This window comes from Palaemon carinicauda, chromosome 8, assembly GCF_036898095.1.
Source record: "Palaemon carinicauda isolate YSFRI2023 chromosome 8, ASM3689809v2, whole genome shotgun sequence".
Classification (NCBI taxonomy): domain Eukaryota; kingdom Metazoa; phylum Arthropoda; class Malacostraca; order Decapoda; family Palaemonidae; genus Palaemon; species Palaemon carinicauda.
In genome coordinates this window covers 91,551,681-91,576,103 of record NC_090732.1, presented here as the reverse complement: position 1 = coordinate 91,576,103, position 24,423 = coordinate 91,551,681, and the positions used below count along the sequence as shown (strand labels likewise).

The following is a 24,423-nucleotide window of genomic DNA, read 5'->3' as shown; positions in this document are numbered from 1 at the left end:
ACAGAACGAAGACTCGAAATCTGGAAAGAGTCGAACCAAGGGTCCGGCACTCCCAGATTTTGAGTCTTAGCAACAAACTCAGGGACGAATCTGAACGTTACCTCCCCCCATCCTAATGAATGGGCGATGTCATACGAGAGACCATGAAATTCACTGACTCGCTTGGCCGAGGCCAAAGTTAGTAGGAACACCATCTTCCAAGTTGGGTGGCGATCTGAAGCCTGGTGTAATGGTTCGTAGGGAGGTCTCATAAGAGACTTGAGAACTCGAACCATGTTCCATGGAGGAGGTCTCACTTCCGGTTGAGGGCTGGTAAGTTCATAACTCCGTATGAGTAGGGAAAGTTCCAGCGAGGAAGAACCACAGAAAACTCTCCACTTTGCCTGGTAGACCCCTGCGGATGACCTTCGCAAGTGTCCAGACATCCTGTTCGCAACTTGTTGCAAAAATCCTCTCTCACCGAGATGCTAGATAGTCTCTAGGCGTGAAGTCGTAGCGAAGCTACGGCTTTGTGAAAGATGTTGGAGTGTGGTTGTTTGAGTAGCTCGTGTAGTGGAGGGAGTTCTCTCGGGAGTTCCATTAGGAGTTGCAGAAGGTCTGGAAACCATTCCACGTGATGCCATAGCGGAGCTATAAGGGTCTTCGAGAGATTGACCGATATTCTGGTCTTGTTGAGCACACTCCTCATCAGACAGAACAGGGGAAAGGCGTAAACGTCAATGTTGTCCCACCATTGTTGGAAGGCATCTTGCCAGAGTGCCTTGGGATCCGGGACTGGGGAGCAGTACAGCGGGAGCTTTTAGTTCAGCGCTGTGGCGAACAGATCCACAGTCGGGGAACCTCACAAAGTCAGGACTTTGTTGGCTACTAGATGATCCAAAGACCCCTCGGTACTCACTATCGGAGACGCTCTGTTGGCGAGCACATTCCTCTTGCCTGGAATGAAGCAAGCCGATAGTGGAATCAAGTGGACTTCGGTCCATCTCAGTATCTCTACTGCGAGATGGGATAGCTGCTTTGAAAAGGTACCTCCTTGCTTGTTGATGTAAGCCACTACTATGGTGTAGTCCCTCATCAACACCACACAGTGACCCGCCAGGTATTGTTGGAACTGTTGAAGGGCCAGGAATACGGCCTTCATTTCTAGCAGATTTATTCGGAGGCACTTTTCTGATTCTGACCACAGGCCTGAGGTCCTGTCAAGCAGAACGTGGGCCCCCCACCCTTTCTTTGAGGCGTCCGAAAACACAGCATCAAATCCGAGGGGAGGACGAGAGGATCCACTCCCCTTCGTAGGTTCTCGTCTGTCACCCACCACTGAAGGTCCGTCTGTTCCTCAGGACCCATAGGGATCATGACGTCCGAGGAATCGTGACCCTGATTCCACCGGGACTTGAGTCGCCACTGGAGAGATCTCATTCTGAGGCGACCGTTGGGAACTAGACGAGCCAAGGATGAGAGGTGACCGAGGAGACGTAACTATGATTGGGCTGGAAGCTCTTCTCGTCTGAGGAAAGGACTCGCGACCCTCCTCAGCCTTGCTATCCTGTCGTCAGATGGGAAGGCTTTGTGGAGATTGGTGTCTATGATCATGCCTAGATATACCAGTCTTTGAGTAGGAAGCAGAGAAGACTTCTCGAGATTTACCATGATCTCCAGATCTTGGCAAAGTCCCAGAAGTTTGTCTCGGTGTCGAAGAAGGGCTGACTCCGAGTCTGCTAGGATCAGCCAGTCGTCCAGATAACGGAGGAGACAGATGCCGATCATGTGTGCCCATGACGATATTGGGGTGAACACACTTGTGAAAACCTGTGGTGCTGTGGAGAGACTGAAACACAGCACCTTGAACTGGTAGATCTTGTTGTCTAGGCTGAATCTTAAGTATTTCCTTGAAGACGGATGGACTGGGATATGGAAGTACGCATCTTTCAGGTCCAGTGTACACATGAAGTCTTGCGGTCTCACTGCAAGTCTGACCGTGTCTGCCGTCTCCATGCTGAACAGGGTATGCTTGACAAACCTGTTCAGAGCTGAGAGGTCGATGACTAGTCTCCAGACTCCAGACGCCTTCTTTACAAGAAAGAGAGGACTGAAGAAGCCTGGGGACCCGTCGACGACCTCTTGGAGAGCGCCCTTCTTCAACATGGTCTCGACTTCTGCATGAAGGGCTTGCCCCCTTGCCGATCCCATGGCAAGGGAGCTCAACGACACTGGATTCGCTGTCAGGGGAGGTAGAGATGTTGTGAACAGGACGCGATATCCTTGACTGATTACGGAAATCGTCCAGGAATCAGCCCCGAGTTGCTGCCACCTGTTTGCGCAACTTTGTAGGCATCCCCCCCACTAGTGGACATGCAGCGGGACTGCCAATCCTAGCATTTGAGGTCTCGGCCACTCCCCCTAGGTTTCTTTCCTCCCCTGGAGGATTTTTTGCCTTTCTTGTCCTTGAGAGGAAAGGGCTTAGACACCGTTGTCTTTGCTGTAGCTGCCGGTTTCATGGTCTTGGTAGGACGTAGTTGCTGGGTTGCTGGAGGTTTATAGGGCTTTTATGTTAAAGCTCTATGTATGAGAGAGTCCTGGTTGGACTTCCTCCACCTCTCAGCCGCCTGCTCCACGTCCTTAGGCTCGAAAAAATTCTTCCCCAAGATGGAAGAATGTCTGAGCCTGCTGATCTCGGTACTGGGGACCTTTTGCTGGAATCTCTTAGACACCGCATCTTGACGTTTCAAGATGGTATTAGCCCACAAGTTCGAGGCTTGGTGGGCTAGAAACTCAATTGTACGAGTGCCTGAGAGTAAAAAAGTCTCCATGGCCTTCCTGGTACTTTCTTTGGACAAGTCCTCAGATCATAACAGGATGCCCGGAGACCCTAGCCAGATGTCCAGCCACGAAGTTGCCTGCATGGCACACTTCTCCACTTTCTCCTGGCTAAGGATCTCCGTTGCCGAGAATGAGACTTGCCGGTTGGAGTCTCTCTCTAAAGGGACTCCCCTGGTAAGCTCTTCCAGAGTGGTGTAGGGGAAGAGCTAAACAAGTCTCCTCCATGATGTCAAAGTACCTCCTCTGATGGACACGAGGAGACGGGAGGAGTTTGTTACCGGCGCTGGATTGGCTGGAGGAGGCAAGCTCGGAGAGCTGGCCTTCGACCTTGTCTCTGGCACTCTTAACCCCTTGAGACCAGGGCAAAGCCGCGCTGGCCTTTGAGGGTTTTTGAGTACCAAAGACTCGGTCCAAATTCTCTGGATCCGCGAACCCATTGAGATTCCTAATAAGGGTCAGAACCTGCCAGAACACATGCTCTGATTCCTGTAGCTCTCCTCCTGAAGGGCTAGCAGCGAAGTTTCCTGTCTCCAAAGGCTCTTCTTGGGGGGACTCGTAGACGTTCTCTGAGGGCTTGGCTGGCTCCGGTCTAATCCTCGAGGATGACTTAGGTAAAGTCTTAGAGTCCTTCGACCCCCTCCTGGGAGGGATGCAGGACTCCAATAGTGATGGTGTGAGGCTCTTCTCCACCTCTACCCGAGAAGACTTCCCGGCGCGAGGTGGGGTTTCCCTCATTGGTGCGATGGAGGAACGCCTCACCTCACGTGACTCCCCTGAGGACGGGAAATCTTCGTCCGAAGGGGAGGGAGTGAAAGTCTGGGGGGGTGAGGAGGCCTTCCACAAAGACTTCCGAGGAGTCAGCTTCGCCCTTGGAGAAGTCACCACGTCAGATACTCCTCTCTTCCTCTTCAGGGGAGTAGAAGCTGCCACTGATTTGTGGCCCAGCTCGGAGAGAACAGGCTTAAAAGCCTGCATGACCGCTCTGACCAGGGACCCGAACCAGGCTTGCAGACTGACAGCTGCGCTGTCAGAAACTCCCTCTGGAGGGAAGGGGATTGTTCAATCCCTAGGAGGAGTTACCAAAGTAGGGTTCGCCTGAAAAGAAGGAGAAAAGTCCCAGGACCTATCCGGAATCCTCCCTCCCTCCGGCGAGCACTGTTTTGCGCTTGCGGGGGGGGGGGGAGGGGGATGCGACGATGATGACTTGGTCGCGCGTTGTCCTGCAGCCTCACGCGTGGGGTTGCGTTGGCGCTCGCGCAATGGGATTTGCCCTGGGTCGCGCGCGCACGAGGGCGATGGCGAGTGATGGCGAGCAGGGCGCGGGCTGGCGATGGCGGAGGGCGCACAAAAGGCTGGAGGAGCACTCGCGCGCTCGTGCAGGCGCGCAGGATCTGCCCGAAGAGCCCGTGAGGGCGATAACGTTGGGCGCACGCGCGCAGGAGATATGTCCCTTGCACGCGGGCGCACATGAGAGCGCACATCTGGTCGTGGAGGTGGGCGCGCAGGGCGCACGTGTGCAATCTCGTGGGCGCGCGATGGCGAGCAGGTGAAGGATGGCGAGCAGGCGGGGTCCGATGGCGCGTCAGCGATTGATGGCGCGTTGGAGCGCGCTGGCGAGCAGGGGAAGAGGTTACCTTCCCCCTTGCGCCCAGATCAGAAGATCGTGGGCGTGCAGGAAATCGATGGCGCGCAGGTGAGGGCACGTGCTGGCGAGCGATGGCGCGCAGGCTGGCGATGGCCGAGGGCTCGCAGGATCTGGCCGAAGAGCCCGTGAGGGCGATAACGTTGGTCGCGCACTCAGGAGATATACCCCTTGCGCGCGGGCACGCATGAGAGCGCACATCTGGTTGTGGAGGTGGGCGCGCAGGGCACACGTGTGCAATCTCGTGGGCGCGCAGGTGAAGGATGACGAGCAGGTGAGGTCCGATGGTGCGTCGGCGATTGATGGCACGGTGGAGCGCGCTGTCGAGCAGGGGAAGAGGTTACCTTCCCCCTTGCGCCCAGATCAGAAGATCGTGGGCGCGCAGGAGATAGTTGGCGCGCAGGCGAGCGCTGGCGCGCAAGGTAGTGCTGGCGCGCAAGGTAGTGCTGGCGGGTAGGCGAGCGCTGGTGCGCAGGAGAACGGGGGCGGGCATGGCGCGCATCAGGATGAGGGTGTGCAACCGCGAGCTGGCGAACAGGAGAGCGCTGGCGCGCAGGGTGAGCACTGGCGCGCTATAACTGAAATTTCTGCAGGCGAACGCTTGCGCGCAGTTGCGCACTAGCACGCAGGTGATCGTTGGCGAGCAGGGGAGACCTGGCGCGTAAGGGACTTAGGCACAGTTTTGTGCGAAAGCCCTTTGTGCCCCGAAGGGACCGTTGCCCGTTTAATAACGGGATGAGTTGGCGCCCACAGCGCGTCAGCAGCCAGGAACGGCGACGGCAGGTCAGCAGGTCTGGCGGGTGGAAGGTTGGCGTGTCCTTTGTAAGGACGACCTTCCACTGAAGGAGATCGCGAACGATCTGCAGAGAGGTCCAGGGATGTAGCTGGTAGAGTCGGAGAACGATAGCGAGGTTCCTCTGCGGAGGACTGCGGAGATGATGAACCGAAGAGGCGCCTCCTAACACCCTTGTGAGGTGAAGGAAGGCCTCTACGGCGAAGAGGAAGGCGGGCTTTACACCATATACGCCCTCTGGGGGCCGTGGGGTCAGCGGGCTGACCATCAGCAGTCCTCCGAAGAGGAGTCTCTGTGAGTGAACTCCCCCGAGGGGGAGAATCACCGGCAGGAGAGACCGTTGGACTTAGTTCCTCCCTCGAAGAATGTTCGGAGTGGGGAACTAAGCCTTCAGCTACATCAGCAACATCAGGAGCAAAGGTTTGATAAAACTCATCGGATGCCTCTGCCACAACAACGTTGACGATAGACAGAGGATCAACCTCTGCTAAAGTCGGCGACTGTTTGACAGCTGCCCCAACCTGATCATGTCAAACAAGGCTTCCTTGGAGGGCGAACCCTCAAGCCCCAAGGAAGCCGAAAGCTTCAACAAATCATTATTAGACACATTTACATTAAAATCCTCCCCTGGGGGAGGAGGAGAAGCTGCCTCGCTATGGGAGGCAACTCCCTCTCCCAAACCCCGAGATCGGTCAACAGCACTACGGCCTACGCTACCACTCGACAGTTTCTCGGAAGAAACCGATCGAGTGGGAGCTTAGGAGGAGGTTTGGGCCACGGAAGAAGAGTCTTTGGGATTTTCTCCTTTCAAAGAAACCTTCGAAGGAGAAATATCCCGTCTGGACTTCTTCTTCGGGCGCCGAGAAAACCTCTCCTACTGGGAGGTAGACCACTCCCTACACTCACCCCACACATTATTATCACACCGCTGGCCCCTACATAAAGGACACAAGGTGTGGGGGTCCGTTTTGACCGCCGACATATACGTGCCACAAGGGCGGTCAGGTAATCCAGGACACTTACGCATCGCAGAGGCCAACTTCACACACACTCTGTCAGAGGAAAAGCAAACAAAAGATTAGCAATGGCTGTCAAAGAAGGCGAGGGTGACAGTGGACACGTCCGACTACCACCCGAGCAGAGAGCAAAGTGAGCTCAAGCACAGGTGTGTGTGATGGGGGGGGCGGGTAGCAAGCTACCCTCCCTACCCCCGCTAACTAGCGGTGGGGTAGTAAACCCTCGTTAAAATTCTAATGGCTCGTCATTTCAGCTACGCCGAAAGTAATTACCCAAATTAAATAGCATGGTTTGTATTTCAATTACGGAACAATTGTATTTTTCCTAACGATACAAACCTTAGCTATTTATTTAGAGGTATTACTTTAGGGGTATTACTTTCAGCGAAGCTGAAATGATGAGCCATTAAAATTTAGCGCGGGTTAACTACCCCTAACGCTAGTTAGCGGGGGTAGGGGGGGTAACTTGCTACCGCTCCCACTCACACACCGGTGATTTAGCTCACTTTGCTTGGAGGTAGGACTTCAAAGGGGATAGGGCTAGCGGGCAAGTTTGTATAAATAGCTAAGGGTTGTATCGTTAGGAAAAATACAAATTATCTACGAATTTGTCATTTGTTCCGTAACTGGAATACAAACCTACGCTATTTATTTAGGGGTGACTCACCCATTAGGAAGGGTGGATGTACCTGCCAATCTGGCTTTTGGCTATACCAGGGGGCTCCTTATCTGAGTATGTTAGTACTCAAAATAAGGAGTCCCTGCACATCCCTAAAACCTTGCTACGCAATGTCCTCGGCCTACGCAAGCTGTGAGTTGAGATATTTAGAAGTGTGACTTTGATGAGGTGGTTTTGTGGAGATTGGTGTCTAGAATCATTCCCAGATACACCAGTCTTCTGAGAGGGAAGTAGGGAAGACTTCCACAGGTTTACCTTGATCACCAGATCTTGGTAAAAAGACTTCAGAAGTTCCAGTGCTAATGCAAGTTGCCACCGAGTCTGCTATGGTCAGTTAGCCGTCCAGAAACGGAGGAGACAGAAGCCGATCCTGTGACACCAGGATGGGTGTAGTGGAAAGACCGAAGCACAGTGCCCTGAACTGGTGTTTATTTTTTGTCTAGACTGAATCTTCAATCCTTCCTAGAAGATGGATGATTTGGGCCTGGAAGTATGCGTCCTTTAGGTCCATCATGCAAATGAAGACCTGAGGTCTTAGCCCTTGTCTGAACTCCAACATGTTGTAGACATCGACCAAAAGGGACAGCTCCTTGTGGATCCTTTCGCATGGGAGATTGTTGACGCTGAGGTCTTGACTCGTGGCGTAAAGGATGGGACGCGATACCCTGTGTAAGTATTCTTCTCTGGGAGAGAACTCCTTCAACTGATAGAAGTAACCCTACCAGGCGTCCTGATGGGATTGATGCTATTTCTTAGAGCAGCATCAGTCTGGCGAATGTTAATAAATGGTTAACGGCTGGGTATCGTGGATACTGTGCAGTTGGAGAGTGCTCGCAAGTAGCCACCTGTCGACAAGCCGCTGATGAGGGTTGTCGATCGTTTGCCGATCACTTAAGTGGATTTGTGTGATGGCAAACAGCCAGTAGCAAAGTGTGTTATATGCCTTTTGATCTAAGGAACCACGGGCAGAGGTTGACTAGTGAGTCCGAGTCACGAACTGCTGGTGAACAGTGAACTGTCGATGATCGGTGAATCGGCGATCTGTGAGCCGAAGATGGTAACTGGAAGGCAGATAAAGGCTGTTTGGTCAGTCAGCCAAGGAAGCTTGGCGATTAATGAGTTGGTAATCTGCTTGGAGAGCCCTGAGAGACAGCAGAATGGTTTAATGATAGTCAGTTGGTGAAGGTGAGCCATTGATGATCAGCGATCAATCGCGGACCAGTGATCAGTGAGCTAAAGATCAGCAAGCTGACAATTGGCTAGTCTGAGATCAGTAAGCTGACAATCGGATGGTCAGAGATCAGCTAGCTGAGGTTGATGATCGAAAAAAGATGAGCTGCCCATGGGCGATCTAGTGATCAGCAAGCTGATGACTGGTTATTGACCAGCAATCGGCGATCGGCACGCTAGCAATCGGAGATTGTTAGCAATTGGAAAGACTAGAAGGCAATGATCAAAGAGAGATGAGCTAGCAATTGGAAAGACTTGAAGGCAATGATCAAAGAGAGATGAGCAAGCAATTGGCGATCTGGTGATTGACGAGCTAGCGATCAGCAAACCACTGATCTAGTGATCAGACTGTTAATGATTTCTTGTTTGCTAACGGTGGAACTGTCAAGAAAAACTCCAGAAGAGAAAGGGACCAAGGGTTCCCTGTGAGGAGTCTCGACCAATGGTAGATGCGTTTGATTCCCCTTGGAAGATGGAATCTTCAGGATCTTGAACCCTTCTGTGAAGCCTCTTCCCTCTTTTCCCGGCGGCCATGCTGTTATGCGTTTGCGGGAAGAGGAATGGGGCAATGTTGACCTATCAAAAAGTTTTCATTCTTTTTGCCTATTGTGCAAGTGTGCAGGAGAGCACTGGAGCGATGGCACACAGGATGATGCTGGTGCTCAGTTTCTGCTGAAGTGCAGTTTTCGTTGAATGCGCAAAAGAGCGCTGGAGAGCAGGCAAGCACTTCTGCGTAGGTGAGCGTTAGCTCTTTGGCAAGAGCTGGCGCATTGGCGAGCATTGGATCTGCGAGCGATGGTGCGCAGGTGAGCGCTGGCTCTTTCGCAAGAGCAGGTACATTGGATCTAAGAGCGCAGAAGAGCGCTGGGGAACAGGCAAACGATGGTGCACAGGTGAGAGCTGGCTCTTTGTGAAGAGCTGGCGCATTGGCGAATGATGGATCTGAGAGCGGAAGTGAGCAGGAGAGTGCTGGATCTGAGGGCGCAAGTGCGAAGGAAAGCGCTGGCGCGCAGTAAGGCACTGTGTAGGATTTTGTGCAGTCTCCCTAGAATGTGCATAAGCACGCGAAAGGGAGGATGCCTGGGCATGCGATTGCGGGCAAGAACTTACGCGTACGAGAGCACTGGCGCGCGGAAGATGGCTGGCGCGCGAAAGACGGCGGGCGCGCTCGCGCGAAAGACGGCAGGCGCACTCGCGCGAAAGACGGCGGGCGCGCTCGCGCGAAAGACGGCGGGCGCACTCGCGCGAAAGACGGCGGGCGCGCTCGCGCGAAAGACGGCGGGCGCACTCGCGCGAAAGACGGCGGGCGCGCTCGCGCGAAAGACGGCGGGCGCGCTTACGCGAAAGACGGCTGACAGACAGAATACTGCTGGCATGAGTGCGGAAGAACGCTGGAGCGCGTGGATGACTGCTGGCGTGCACGGAAGTATTGGCGCGCAGCGACCGCTGGTGCGCAGAAATCGTTGGCGCACAGGAGAGCACTGGCACATAGGCCAACGATGGCGCGCACGCGGATGGGATAGCGCGCAGGAGAAAGCTGGCGTGCAGGCGAACACTGGTGAGCAGAGATCATTGGCGACCAGGAGAGCGCTGGCGCGTAGGACAATGATGGCGCAAGCATGATGGAGCTCAGGAGAACGCTGGCGCGCAGGAGAGTGCTGGCGCGCAGGAGAGTGCTGGCGCATAGAAGAGTGCTGGTGCGCAGGAGCAGGAGAGCGCTGGCGCGCAGGTGCAGAAGATCGTTGGGCAAGCAGGAGATCGAAGTTGCGCGGGTGAGTGCTGAGGTTTAGTGAGCTCTGTTGCGCCAGCGATCGTAGGTTAGTTGGTGCGCTGGCAAACATTGCTCTCTGTGGAGAGGTTGCGCTGGTAGGTCGGCAGGTCAGCTGGTAGGACGATCAGGAACTGGGATGTGCCCTTTGGAAGGGCGAACATCCACCGATGAAGATCGCGAACAATCCGCAGAAGAGTCCAGGACCAAAGTCCAAGGACTAGCTGCAGTGTCGTCAGGAGAAGGTTAAGGAATACACGACGCCCATGAGGGCCGGTGGACCAGCAAGCTGACCTTCAGCAGTAGCAATCCTCCGAAGAGGAGTCTCTATGAGTGGCCCCTCTCGCGAACAAGAGGATCACTTTGCAGGAGAGACTTGCCTAAGACTATGCGCCGCCCCAAAAGGAAGACAGACTCAGCAGGTAGGGAGCATAGTCTAGGCGAAGACAGCAACAGCAGTCGGAATCGATGAAGTGATGAAGATGCGTGAAGTTCTCCCTCGGAAGGGAGAAACAACCTCACACCTGGGGAGGAAAGCTCTCCCTCGGAAGGGAAAGTTGTCCAATCCCTGGAGGCTAACCTCCTGGTAGTGCTGTTAGATGATCTGACAACAGTGCTACCTGAGGAAGCGTAGCCGGAGCTAGTTCCTCGAAGATGAAGCGCAGATCAGGTGTTACCACAGGCGTACTTCTAAGAGAAGGGATGACGGCCATGATGACGTCCTCTCAGGGACGGCAGTGACGTCAGATATTTACCAGGCATGAACAAAACAGCACTGCTTCGTCGGCACTCTTAGTCGAACAAAGAAAATTGCATCGCTAACAGAGGAAAAATAAAATAATTCATGTAACAGAAAATTCCCTCGGGAGAAACACCTAGTTCGCGACGGGAGGAGAGACCACCGAGGGAACAAACATCGACGGGAGAAGGGGAGCGGAGAGTAACTGTAATAAAACAAGAATTACAATTATTTAAATCAACTAAAAATATTCACTAATAGGAAGAACCACTGATCCTCCGAAGGTAAGTGTTCCCCATGGAGAAGAAGCTGAAAAGTTAAAATTACAAACAATTATAAGTTCACTTAAATAACTGAGAAAACAATCAGAAGCGCAACCTAACCCGCGAACGGGAAAGGTGCTCCCTCCGTTAGTACACTGTCGGAGGCCCATGAAAGGTGAATGGCCTTGAGAAGAGAAAAACCGTAGTCAATCTCTGAGAGGTCACACTCCCTTCACTCAGTAATCCATGTTTCCCGTAGGAAGAGGGAAAGGCGAAGACAACAGTTGAAGGAGGAGGGTCCAAATGATGATGATTTCCCTGTGGCGGCGGCCGAGTCAACGGTAGGTTATATGCCGACGGGAAGACCGATGGACAAGGGGTGGAGAGGTCGGAAAGAAAGGTTCCCAGTCCTTGCGCAAGTGTCCTAAGAACCTGTCGTCTACGTATCACATGCACAGCACAAACACTGAAAAGGAAACTTACAACATTTCTATACATATATATATATATATATATATATATATATATATATATATATATATATATATATATATATATATATATATACATTAAGAATGTTTTCATATATATACATATATATAAGAAAAATTATATATTCATAATAAAATAAATTCTTGAACATACTTACCCGCCGGTGATATAAGAACGGCTATTGTCCCTTCGACGCTCCGGCAGATATTAAAAAACTCATGGCAATCGCAGATATGCCAGGTGTACACTAGCGCCCTGGCGGTAGACAGGCCGATCTATTCCAACCAATTCAGACCTTCCATGCCCCTTGGTCTCTAGAGGGGAGGAAGGTGGGATTATAACTTATATAACCAGCGGGTAAGTACAGTGGAACCTCTACACACGAACGTATCTACATCCGAATTTTCCAGCATCCGAAGTAAAATTCGAGCAAATTTTTTATTCTACACTCGAATTTTATTTTGACACACGAAGTAAACATTACGCCATTGAGCGTCGAGTGCTCAGTTCTCTATTCTTGTTTGTATCGGGTGGTTGTCCTCTGTTTGGTCTGTTATTAACAGTGCTTATTTTCTTCCTTTTCTCACATTTCCTTTTTGATTTTACCTATAATCATGGTGCCTAAGAAGCTAAGTTTCAGTACAGGAAGAAGGCAATTCTTTCATTGGAATTGAAGCAAGAAATTATAGAAAAACATGAGAGCAGTGTGCATGTGAGTGATACTGTATGGCTAAACAATATGGCCAGAATAGGCCTATGATCTCGAGGATCATCAAGCTGAAGGCAGCCATTAAAGCAAATAACCATCGAAGGGGATCACCATTATTACAAGACATCGTAGCAATACCCTGGAAGAGATAGAACACCTTTTGTTGATAGGGATAAAGGACAAAGAGATTGTTGGCACCGATCATTTGTGAGAAGGGCCAGCGTGATGAACAGAAAGAAAGAAAAAAGTGAAGCAATGAAAACCATGATATCATTAACAAGCTCTTTTAAATAAGACTTCTCTCTTTTTCTGTTTCTCTCTAGACATAGCATTAACATGTTCTTTAAATAAAATATCTCTCTCTCTCTCTCTCTCTCTCTCTCTCTCTCTCTCTCTCTCTCTCTCCCTCTCCCTCTCTCTCTCTCTCTCTCTCTCTCTCTCTCTCTCTCTCTCTCTCTCTCTCTCTCTCTCTCTCTCTCTCGTTCTTCTTCGCTGTTATAGTGTTAGATACGTCTATTTTTGGGCTCAAGCCATGGTGTCCTGATGGAAGGTTCCTTTTGGTAGCTTCCTTGGGTATATAAACTACTAGATATTCCCAGAGAATTTAACCACAGGTTATCACAGAATTCGAACTTCTGGAGCGAGTATCCTAAAGGTTTCCCTTTAAGACATCGTATATCAACAGGGGACGCATGTATTAACGCGCCACATAGCTATCTGCACCATACACAGAGTTAACACTTCGATGTGTAGGAGCGGAGAATAGCTGGGGAGCCGTTCCACAGCTAATCTCGTCCGTGGCTACTTTTGGTACTCGAAACGTAAACAAACGGGCGCCATTGCTAAATGACGTCACGTCCGTCCTCATCCTTCGCATAGTAGCTTGCCTTACTAAGAAGGATTTTCCCTGTGCTTACTTTATCGACTTGCATCTTAGCCATGTCTCTACCCTCGGCCTCGCCTTCTTCTGGAAAGTTGAGTACAAGGTTCCAGTATTGTTTAAATAAGCTCTGACCGTAAAGTAACTTTTACTTTTCGAGATATTCTATGTTTTTTGGCAGAGCTGTGCTACTACCGGACCCGCCATTTTATGGCGTCGCTGTTGTTTTGCTTGCCTTATTTAGCTAGCCTCAAAAGCTTCTCCGGCCTTATTAACTAATCGATACTATTAGTTATTTAGTCTTCATAGCTAGGAACTTTATATATCGTGTTTTGACGCTCTTTTATCGGTCATCGCCTGACCCCATACCAGTTCGCTAGCCTAGCCCCTAAGCCAGAGTGCCTATCATCAGTGTTCATGCATGATATATTACAGTGATCCTGGGTTTAGTTATGAAGATAGTGGCATTATTTTATGATACTGTTTACTGTGATGCAAGTGTTTTCGCCTTCAGGGACCATATAGGGGATAGGTTTGATAGTGTGCCTTTCTAACCTAACCTAAATGTAGGACCCCTATATGGTCCCTTCACCCCCTGCCTTAGGGCATTCCCTCTGCGTAGCCTTGCTCCCCCTACCACGTATGGGGATCAAGCTCATACCAGAGTACTTATCGCTTCTCTGTCCTCCCTAAGGGAATGATCCCCCCTTAGGGTTGCGTCCGAGAATGAGGAACGGCCTGCCCTTCCTCTATTGCTGAGGCTAGGTTACCTGACCTTCCCTGCAATTACGATACGTCTTCCAACCTTCCTAGTTCAGGGTGTAACATCCCTGCTCTAGGTTAGGCTTGGGGGAGTTAGTTCTGTGCCTTGCTTAAAACGGTACCCATGCACCGTTCTCAGCCAGGCTGCCTACCTTAGGCTAGGGAGCGTCCTCCCTTCCCCGGTGGCCGCTTTGGTACAGAACCTCCCCTATGGAAGACCCTTCTTCTTCTCCCCTCCCCACCCATCTCTTGTATGGCCTAGCCTATACTTAGGTTAGCCTATACCCATCTGTCCCCTGTCCTACAACTCCTCCTTAGGGTGGAGTGATAGGGCTACCTTGAGTCCCTGTGTGCAGTCCGCTCTGGTACATATACCCTTCATAGTGTCCTATGGGGTTAGCCACTGGATGCGTTTTGTCCGCAGGGGTTCTCCCCCCTCTTGGGTGTTCCTTAGCCCTCCCTTGGGCTACACTGGCTCCCGGCCGCCTGCGGCCCCCTGCCACTGGGTGATAGGGCTAGCCCCCATCATGGGTACACCCATACAGGTGGGATGCCTTGGGGTTCGTGTCCGTAGCCCTACATCCCTCCTTCTGTCTCTTTCACTGTCCTGGTGCCGGTCCCTTGGCGCCTCTACTGTTGGTGATACCGACCTCCCCCCTTGGTGACACATTCCTTGCCCCCCGTGGCTGACAGTCCGTGTGCCGGAGGGCTTCCGCCTCCCGTCGACGTACAGCCGATGGCCTACCCGCATACCTCCTAGCTTCGGTCGTCCGTCCATCGGACCGGCCCCCGGAGTGCCGGCATCCATTGCCAGCGGTCCGGTTCTGCTATAGCTCATCCTTGTCCCTGTCACCAAGCCGGCAACCTTCGGCTGCCGGAGCCGCCGCCTCCCGCCGGTGTGCCGCCGTTGTACCGGCGGCCGCCATCCTGGCATTACTCCTGACTTCTCTATTTGTCTTCCCTAATGCCAGAAACTCTGCTGGAGTGGCCTCCAGCGTGCCCCCGGTCTGCCGGCGCATTCCGGAGGCGCCAAGAGACTTGCACCCCCTTCTCCTAGCTATTAACACATGCTGATAGCCCTACCTTGCAACCAGATGGTTTGACTACATAAATAGATAGATATTGTCTTACCGTTCTATTAGTAGCCGTGCTGTCTTCTTGCATATCACAATTTTCCAGCATGCTGTGTGTATCTTAGCACGGTTGGTTGCCGGAAACCGTTACCCTATGGGGTCTTCTATATCCCCAATTCAATGGTCTGAGTGGTCTCAGTCCCAGATTTATATCCTTGGCAATTCCAACTAGAATTCCCCTTGCCTCCCTGGCAATCTATGAAGAATTCTGCCTTGTGTCCTCGGTCACAAACAAATTGCCTATGGATAAGGTTACGGTAACCAGCCGGGCGGGTTACACGGAGTATGTGTCTATCTACTTCATTTGCCGCTCCACTCTCAAACATCACAATGTTTATATCACTTAAAATTAAGTTAAAAATTAACCTTTTAATATTTAACTTTAGAATATAAGTCATTAATATGACTTCCCCATACTCATGTTCTCTTTCTCTTACAGGAGGAGTACGTGAAATGCGACCACGGCTTCTGTGGAGTGAAGCGCCCGCACTTCTACGGGCACACGGCGTGTAGGACCCACGCCCCTTGCGCCAACAAGAAAGGCGATCTGAAGTTTTGGGACCCGCAGATCTGTACAGTCTGCAAGGACCGCCTGGTCGAGGCGTTCAATAATCCTCCCTCAGAGGAGGTTAGGGACGCTTCTCGAGAGAAGCTACGCAAGTGAGTGCGTGGCTTCCAAAAGAACGCCACCGGACCATACCTTGCCACCGAAGACTTGAGGGCTTTGCTTTTCCCGAAGGCATCCCCAGACTCTGTGGTCCCCTAGGATCAGATCCCCACCGTCCAAATAACGGTGGAACCTGATGTAATCATGGCCCAGTCCATGCACGAGTGCCGTCTGGATACCGACAATGCGGAGCGTATGTCGGAAGTGTCGGTGAACACGGAAAGGAACCTCATAGCCGAAGAACTGGACTATGAGGAAGACCAAGTGGAATACACCGAGTCGGAGCAGGAGGTCGCTCCACCTTCCACCCCCACACCGACTCCTACACTGATGGACGTATCATTCCCGTCTACCTCCGCTACCCCGGACCCCATCCCATCCAGCGCCCAGGAGATGTTCCGAATGCTCGAAGCTCTCATGGACAAGAAACTCCGTGAGACACACGAATACATCAGGACCATGGGAAGTTCAAAGCAGCCGAAAAGGATTTCGGTTAAGGACCTCCCGGCATGCTCGGACGCCAACCCCTGGAGGTATGCCGAGCACATGCCAATTACAACAGGCAGGATCTTCATCAGTGAGAAGATCGGCTCGGTTGTCCTGGAAGAAGTGGAATTCTTCCCGAATTTTGAGGCTTATCTGGACTGTTACGTCCGACTTCGATCCGAATCTGCCTCTAAAGAAGAGACTGAACCGAAGGAGGTGATTGTGTTCGGTCTCCCAAAGGCCTAGGCTATGCTGGCCAATACTGTAAAAAGCAGGGGTTTTACCTGCTCAAAACTTCCGGCGCTTAGCAAGAAGCACCCTACCTACGTCGCACCAGACGATGCGATCCTCCCCTTCATGGAAAAGGCCTTCACTGCGGTACACAAGGCAGTGGAAGAAGGAAAACCTTGCCCTGCACTGGAGGAGTGCAGCAGACCCTTCTCCCTGATTACTCTCCCCGATGTTCGACACTGGAAAGATGTCCAGCATACATTCGTGGTAGGGAAACTAGAACCTGACGTAGCTGGCCGTCAGTTTAACGAAGACCTCCCGAAACTTAATGACCATCTCCTTCGTCGGGAACATGACACGAAGGAAAGGCTCGCCGCATCCATGTCCCTCCAGGTACAGCTCGACGTCATGGCCGGTAACACTAGAGTCCCCAACTACAACATGGTGCTCGCCAAAACACATTTGGCGACCGTAGTAAAAGACCTGTACAGCTTCATGAAGGCTCGTAGAGCCTGTCGTGAATTCGTGTTCTCCAGTGCCACAGTGAGACACGAACCCCGGAGGCTGATTTCCTCCAACATCTGGGGTAGGCACCTCTTTCCCTCCTCCCTTGGGAAAGAGATCACCGACAAGGCCGCCACGGAGAATAGGAACCTTCTCCACAAGTGGGGCATGTCGAAGAAAAGGAAATCCTCTCAGGACGACGGCCCTCAGCCTAAGAGGAAATTCTCCAAGCCGAAACCCCAGCAACGTCAACAGAGACGGCAGTTTCCGGGATCCGCTACTCCCCAAGTGGCAGCTCAGCCACAGCAGACCTTTCAGCTGGTCACCCAACCGGTCTTGTCACAGTCGCCGGTTTTCACCCCTGCTTTCGAGCAACAGTCGACTACCTTTCGTCCCAAAGGTAGAGGCTCAAACAGAGGTGCAGGCAGAGACGCATCTCCCCGTCCCTCCAGAGGCAGAGGAGGAAGGGGAGCTAGCGGCCGAGGCAGTAAACCCTCGGGACACCAGAAGCAATGAAGTGCTTCCGGTGGGAGGAAGACTCCGCCAATTCCAGGATCGTTGGACCTTCGATCCCTGGGCACACAGCATAGTCAAGAAGGGTCTAGGCTGGAGTTGGACTCAACCACCCCCCAACCTTCCAGCAATTCTTCCAACAATCAACCCCCCTTCTGGAAGAATATGTCCTAGATCTTTTGAACAAGAAGGTGATAAGGAGGGAAAAGTCAACCAGGTTCCAAGGGAGACTGTTTTGCGTCCCCAAGAAGGACTCTGATAACTGGTACCGCCTAGTACTGGAGCTACAACCCACGCTGATCCCTCTCCCGGGCCCAGTTCTCTCCCAGCAAGTACAGAAGTCGACTGTCTTCGCTTCATCATCGAAAGTCAGGGACCTTCATCTCATGATTTTCTCTCCCTAGCCGTGAAGAAATGGTTTGGGATCTCGAAGAAAAGTCTAGACTTCCTCGAGGAATACAAGACCGAATCCACACGACGGCAATACAAATCATCCTGGAGAAAATGGGTCTCATTCATCAAAGCAAAAAATCCTACGGATATCACCATCGATTTTTGCATGTCCTTCTTCATTCACCTTCATGGACAGGGCTTAGCAGCCAACACGATTTCTACTTGCAAATCGGCCTTGACTAGACCACTAATGTACGCCTTCCAGATTGATCTGTCCAGCGACATCTTCAATAAACTGCCGAAGGCATGCGCTCGTCTACGCCCAGCACCCCCACCAAAACCTATCGCCTGGTCTCTGGACAAGGTGCTCCATTTTGCCTCCAGTTTGGACAACGATTCGTGCCCTCTCAAGGATCTGACTCAAAAGGTTATATTTCTTTTTGCTCTTGCTTCAGGAGCCCGAGTCAGCGAAATAGTGGCATTATCAAGGGACGAGGGTCACATTCTGTTTACAGACTCAGGAGACCTTACCCTCTTCCCGGATCCGACGTTTCTCGCTAAAAACGAACTACCCACCAAAAGATGGGGCCCTTGGGGAATCTGCCCCCTGAAAGAAGATGTCTCTCTATGTCCAGTAGAGAGCTTCAAGGTCTATCTTCGTAGAACTTCTGACTTTGGTGGAGGCCAACTCTTCAAAGGAGAAACATCGAGCAGCGACCTGTCACTGAAACAACTAAGAGCGAAGATCACCTACTTCATTCGCAGAGCGGATCCTGACAGTACACCCGCAGGTCATGATCCTAGAAAAGTCGCATCGTCTCTGAATTTCTTTCAGAGTATGGATTTCGAAAGCCTCAAGAGTTTCACAGGTTGGAAATCCTCGCGTGTTTTCTTCAAGCATTACGCGAAACAAGTGCATGAAGTCAAACATTTCGTGGTAGCCGCAGGTAGTGTTATGAAACCTGCACCTAACTCTGCATAGAACAGTGAGTTACTTGGGACTCTAACTCCTCGGGTGCCTATGTTGACCCTCGCGTGATACGTAGTGAATTCAAAGACACTTAGTGTTTTTCATAGACTGTTCTTCTCTCTCAGGTGAAATGTCATAGTCGTCACATGAGTGCCGTATGCCTAGTGCATGATGTGTTTTTTCTTTTAAAAGACTAATGTTCCTCTGGAACCCGTGCTTTCTAATAATTTGAAATTTTCTTTCAGATTCAAGAGCGAAGTCTTTCATTACTATGTACATTATAATTTTATTGTAAATACCTTTACATCCTTTATTGCATTTATTACCGTATTCTGCAATTGTGAAATAAAATTTCTATTTTATTTACTTGTGCGTCTCAATCCGCTCCTACTTATACTATGAAATACATGGTTGTCATAGTTTCATTATCCTTCCCCTTTTTACTCTATATAACAGATGAAGATAATTGGTTCAATCCATATTATATACTCACCGATGCTATGTAATATTCCTAACTGAATACTTAGCCTACTTGCGCTATACCTTCGAGACCAGACTGTTCTCCTTACAATATACAGTGCCTAACCACCACTTGTCTGTTTTTTGAGAATGTTCCTATACGAATAGCAACCATTCTGTCTTGTCTCCGAGTTCTTCACGTTCTCCCCGCAAGGTGGGTAGCCCTTCAAGAACCACTTTGATCCTCAGCATGGTCCGTTGGGACTTCTCTGCCAAGGGGGGCAGGGAGTTTCAGCCCCACGGTACCTCTATCAAGATTACCATGCTTACTCTATTCAAAGCCCTCGGCACTTACACTAAAAAGGGGAAAATCTACCACGATACATTGATTCTCTGGTATTCTTCCATCAGGACGCCATGGCTTGAGCCCTATTTTTGGGTGGGATAGCCATGGCGTCCTGATGGACCCTCCCTGCTACTTCGTCCAGCCTTTCAGGTCCCACCCTGTCCTGCTGTGACAAGACCTCACCCAGGGGGAGAGGTGAGGTAGCTTCGCTAGAGGAAGTAACACCATCTCTCAAGGACCGGGATAGGCCAAAATGAAAAGGGTCTACGCTACTACTCGACGGTCTCTTGGAAGAGACCGAATGAGTAGGAGCTACGGAGGAAGGTCGGGAGACGGAAGAAGAGGCCTTGGGTTTTTCCCTCTTTAAAGGAACCTTCAAAAGAAAAATATCCCACTTAGACTTCTTCTTCTGTCGTCGCCCAAACCTCTCCCACTGGGAGGCAGACCACTCCCGACACTCATTACACTGGTTGTTCCTATCACACCGTTGACCTTTGCAGACGGGACAAAGGGTGTGGCGATCGGACTCCACCCCCGACATATAGGTTACGCAGGGCAGGTGCTCATGTTCGCAGATGTCAACACACACGCACACTAACACAAATGAAAAGCAAAAAAGAATTAATGGCAGACCAAATAACAGCAAAAGATGAGGAACGGCAACGACCGCACACCTCCCGAGCCAAAAACAAAGCGAGCTAAATCACTGGTGTGTGAGTGGGAGCGGTAGCACGTTAACCACCCCTAACCCCCCTAAGAACCGGAATGGGTAGTAAACCCTCGCTAAATTAAAATAGCTCTTCATTTCAGTTACGCAGAAAATAATACCCCTAAATAAATAGCGTAGGTTTGTATTCCAGTTATGGAACAAATAGCCTAGTGTAATTTCATTTATGTCGGCTATTGTCACTCATGTGAAATTAAAAAATAACTGCAGAATAATGCCTCAAAGATCCGATTCTGACTCAAGGTTTTGGGAAGACCAGCACATTTTTATTGCAAAGCTTCTGTAAAGATTGCCAAGAAAAAATAGAAAATAAAAAAAAATGTTTGTCAATCATAAGGTAAGGAATTATTTGTGATTTATTTTTCCATTTACTTCATCATATAAGGATTTATTAGTGATTTAATTTCAGTTTGTGACCTGGGAAGGGGGGTCCTGCTAGCAGTTGTGACCTGGGAAAGAGGGTCCAGGAGGCTTTCTCCCGGTTAGGAATTGTGACCTGGGAAGGGGGGTACGAAGGGCTAGCCCCCTGGTTAGGAATTATGACCTGAGAAGGGAGGTACGGTGGACTAGCCCTCTGGTTAGGAATTATGACCTGAGAAGGGAGGTACGGGGGACTAGCCCCCTAGTTAGGAGTTATGACCTAGGAACTACTAGCTTAGGTTAAGTGGGTTTGTTAGGTTCTGCACCTTTTTACAAATCTCAAAAGTGATAAATAATCACGCTTTGGCATGTTTTCAGCCCCTTACATGAACCATATGTTTTTCCAACTGGTTATCTTGTACTTATTTTGCATTTCTGACCATCATTATTGCTGCAAATCACTCGTTTATGGCATTTCCCCACTCGAAAAAAAACCTGGTTTCCACACTGAGGTCCTCTATAATTGTCTTTATATAAGGGGGCCTAGAAACTCACGAACGGTTGGTTTGCCCCAATAATCAAGGTCAGAAATACCTAAAACACAAGAAATACATAAAACATAAAACAAATACATAAAATACATATAAATTAATAAATACATCAAACACAAGGGAAAATATATGGTACATGTATTTGGCTAGAAATCAAAGTATCATATATTTACCAAAATATGTATAAAACACAAGATAGTAAGTAGTAAAATTTTACGGTTCAAGAATTTGGCAAAAACTTAAGGTAGAATTACTTTTGTCTGTCGTTCTACAAACACCCTGTATTGAAAGCGATGACAACTTTATTTACAAAATGATTTTTCTAAGCAAGACAATCTACTTACCAATAACAAGGTATACCCCTTCAAGTTTGGAATCCCTGTCTCTTTTAAAGGATACACAACCATTTCTAATTCTAATTATTATCGGAGCTCTTAAGAATGACTACGCAGCCAACGTAAATTTAAAAATGTATTTGTCATTCCAGGTTCCAGGTTCCTCGTTGTTCTCTCCACAACACTGTGATTGTGGGCACTCTACTAGAAGTGCAGTGTTATTATTATTATTATTATTATTATTATTATTTGCTAAGCTACAACCCTAATTGGAAAAACGGAATGCTATAAACCCAGGGGTTCCAATAGGGAAACTTGCCCAGTGAGGAAAGGAAAACAAGGAAAAATGAAATATCATAAGAAGAGTAACATCAAATAGATACCTCCCATATAAACTATATAAAACTTTAACAAAAGAGAAAGATAAATAGGATAGAATAGTGTGCCCGAGTGTACCCTCAAGCAAGAGAACTCTAACCCAAGAAAGAGGAAGACCATGGTACAGAGGATATGGCACTACCCAAAACTTGAGAACAATGGTTTGATTTTGGAGTGTCTTTCTCTTAGAAGAGCCGCTTATCTTAACTAAAGAGTCTCTTCTACACTTACCAAGAGGAAAGTGGCCACTGAACAATTACAGTGCTGTAGTTAACCCCTTGAGAGAGGAAGAATTGTTTGGTAATCTCATTGTTGTCAGGTGTATGAGGACAGAGGAAAATATGTTAAGAATATGTCAGACTATTTGGTGTGTGTGTGTGTGTGTGTGTGTGTGTGTGTGTGTGTAGGCAAAGGGAAAATGAGCCGTAACCAGAGAGAAGGATCCAATGTAGTACTGTCTGGCCAGACAAAAGACCTCTTAACTCTCTAGTGGTAGTATCTCAACGGGTGGCTGGTGCCCTGGCTAACCTACTACCTATAAAGTACTGCAATCTGCAGAAAATTCATTATCATTAATTACCTCCTAAACATGCTTTTAATTCTAACTTAAAGGGCCTTTCTAATTTGCCCTATTTCTCTGTTATTATTTCTAAATTTTCTTAACTCATTACAGTTAAACATATTGTGAGGGTACAGAGAGACAGTTTTCGACACTGATGATTTATTGATGTTGTTGTTGTTGGGGTATTAAAGCCAACACTTGTTGTTGGCACGGGCTTTTCCCTTGGTTGGCCCGTAGGTGATCTGTAAAAATTTATAAGGTAGTTGCATTAATGGAAATTTGAAAGGTTTTTAGTAGTAGAAAAAGATGTGGATAGGGTAAGGATGATGGTGGTAGTGGTAGAGGGCCATCATTTCTCGGATAGTGGTAGTTTGAAAAGTGGGGGTGTAAGGCTTTTGAAGATTAGAGAAAAATTGTGCAGGTGGGGTTGTCCAACCCTTTACTCCCTAGGGTCCCTGCAGAGAGATTTTAAGTGGTAGATTAGTTGAGAAGTGAAAGGGGGTGATGTGAATAGAGCCTTACAATGAGGGGATGAGATGGTGCATGGAATGAGGAGGTCTTACCTTGGTGGAGGTAGTGTTGAAAGCAACTGTGCATGTGTGTCTATGCTTTCGACAATTGCTTTTGCCAGTGTGGCTGCCTCTTTCATGGCATGTGGTGTGTTGATGTCTACAAGTAGATCACCTCGTAGCTGTGCTGTTTCTCTGCATTCTAGTAGGTAGTGCAGGAGAGCTTGTTGTGGTATGACATCACAGTGTTCACACCTTGTCTGGATGTCATCTAGGAGTTACCAGTTTGCTTTGTAACCCAGCCGGAGTCTGTGTATGCATACTGCCAGTTTTCTTGGGGTGTATCTGTCTATGGGAGGGGGTTCTAGTTCCGATGCCCATTTGTACCATGTTGCAGAGGGAGAGCCATTCTCTATCCTCATATGTAGTTCCTTGATTAGGTTGTTCTTGAGCTGTGTCTTTATTTTGCTTTTGATTTGTTGCAGTGCAGGCTGTATGTGCACCTGTACATTGTGAATGTGTTTGGTGCTTTTGGCTAGCTCATCAGCCTTTTCATTCCCTGGTATCCCGATGTGACTGCGGATCCAGTTTATAGTTACTAGTCTGTTTCTTTCATTATGTTGATGTAAGAGGATTTTAATGTCCGCTATCAGGGATTTGTTTTCTTTGTTTTTGTCCTGCTGTAGGACCTGCACTGAGGATCGTGAGTCAGTATGGATGACTACTGGTCCTTCCTCATTTTCAATAGAGTATTTTAATGCTTGCTGTATTGCGACAAGCTCTGTCTGCAGGGTGGAGACATTGTTGGATGTTCTCCAGAAAGCTGTGAACTTGCAGGAGTGAACTGCCGCTCCTGCTGTTTGGGTTCCAGGATCTACTGTACCATCAGTATAGTAGATCTGTGCCCCTGTTGTTTCTACTGAGGTTATAGCTGCTTCTGCTGCGTTTCTGAGTTCTTCTATTGTGCAGTTTTCTTTTGCCCTTGGGAGTTTGGTGTAGTTGAATTTAGCAACTTGTTTTTTCCATGGTGGAATGTGTATAGTACTTTGTGCTGTGTCAGGTTTTAATTGTAGGATTGTTTCTGTAAGGCCAAGTCTTTTGATGTTATCGCTATGGTCTTTGCCATAAGAATCTGGGGTTTGTACTTCAGGATGTTTGGATAGTTCCTCTCTTACTCGTCTTTTGGTGATTGAGTCTCTGTCTGACAGGAACATCTTTGCAACTATGCTTGCATTTCTTAGTGCAATTCTGTCTTCGAGGGTTGGTAGTCCGGTTTCCAACCTTAGGTTGCAAAGTCTTGTCCACATTGGGGCACCCAACATGAGCCTCATGGCATTGTTTTGAATCACTTCAATTGTGCTTGTTTGTAGATCTGTTAGTCCCAGGAGTGTTGGGGCGGCATAGTCTACTAGTGATCTGGAACAGGCTAGATAGTATTTTTTTTGGACGTGTTCATTTGCTCCATCCTTGAGCCTGCACATATATCTCATAGCTGCATTTCTGGCA

The 24,423-nt window shown here is 49.4% G+C and overlaps 1 protein-coding gene across 1 annotated transcript in view; it reads right to left on the bottom strand.

Moving 5' to 3' along the window:
• The window catches only part of LOC137645802 (proteasome assembly chaperone 2), a 234,476-nt gene extending 212,837 nt beyond the window's left edge, over positions 1–21,639 (bottom strand). Inside the window, exon 1 of the mRNA XM_068378749.1 lies at positions 21,478–21,639. Within this exon, the coding sequence (XP_068234850.1) occupies positions 21,478–21,540 (63 nt within the window). The 5' untranslated portion in view covers positions 21,541–21,639. The remainder of the gene's footprint in view (positions 1–21,477) is intronic.
• Positions 21,640–24,423: the final 2,784 nt, after the last annotated feature.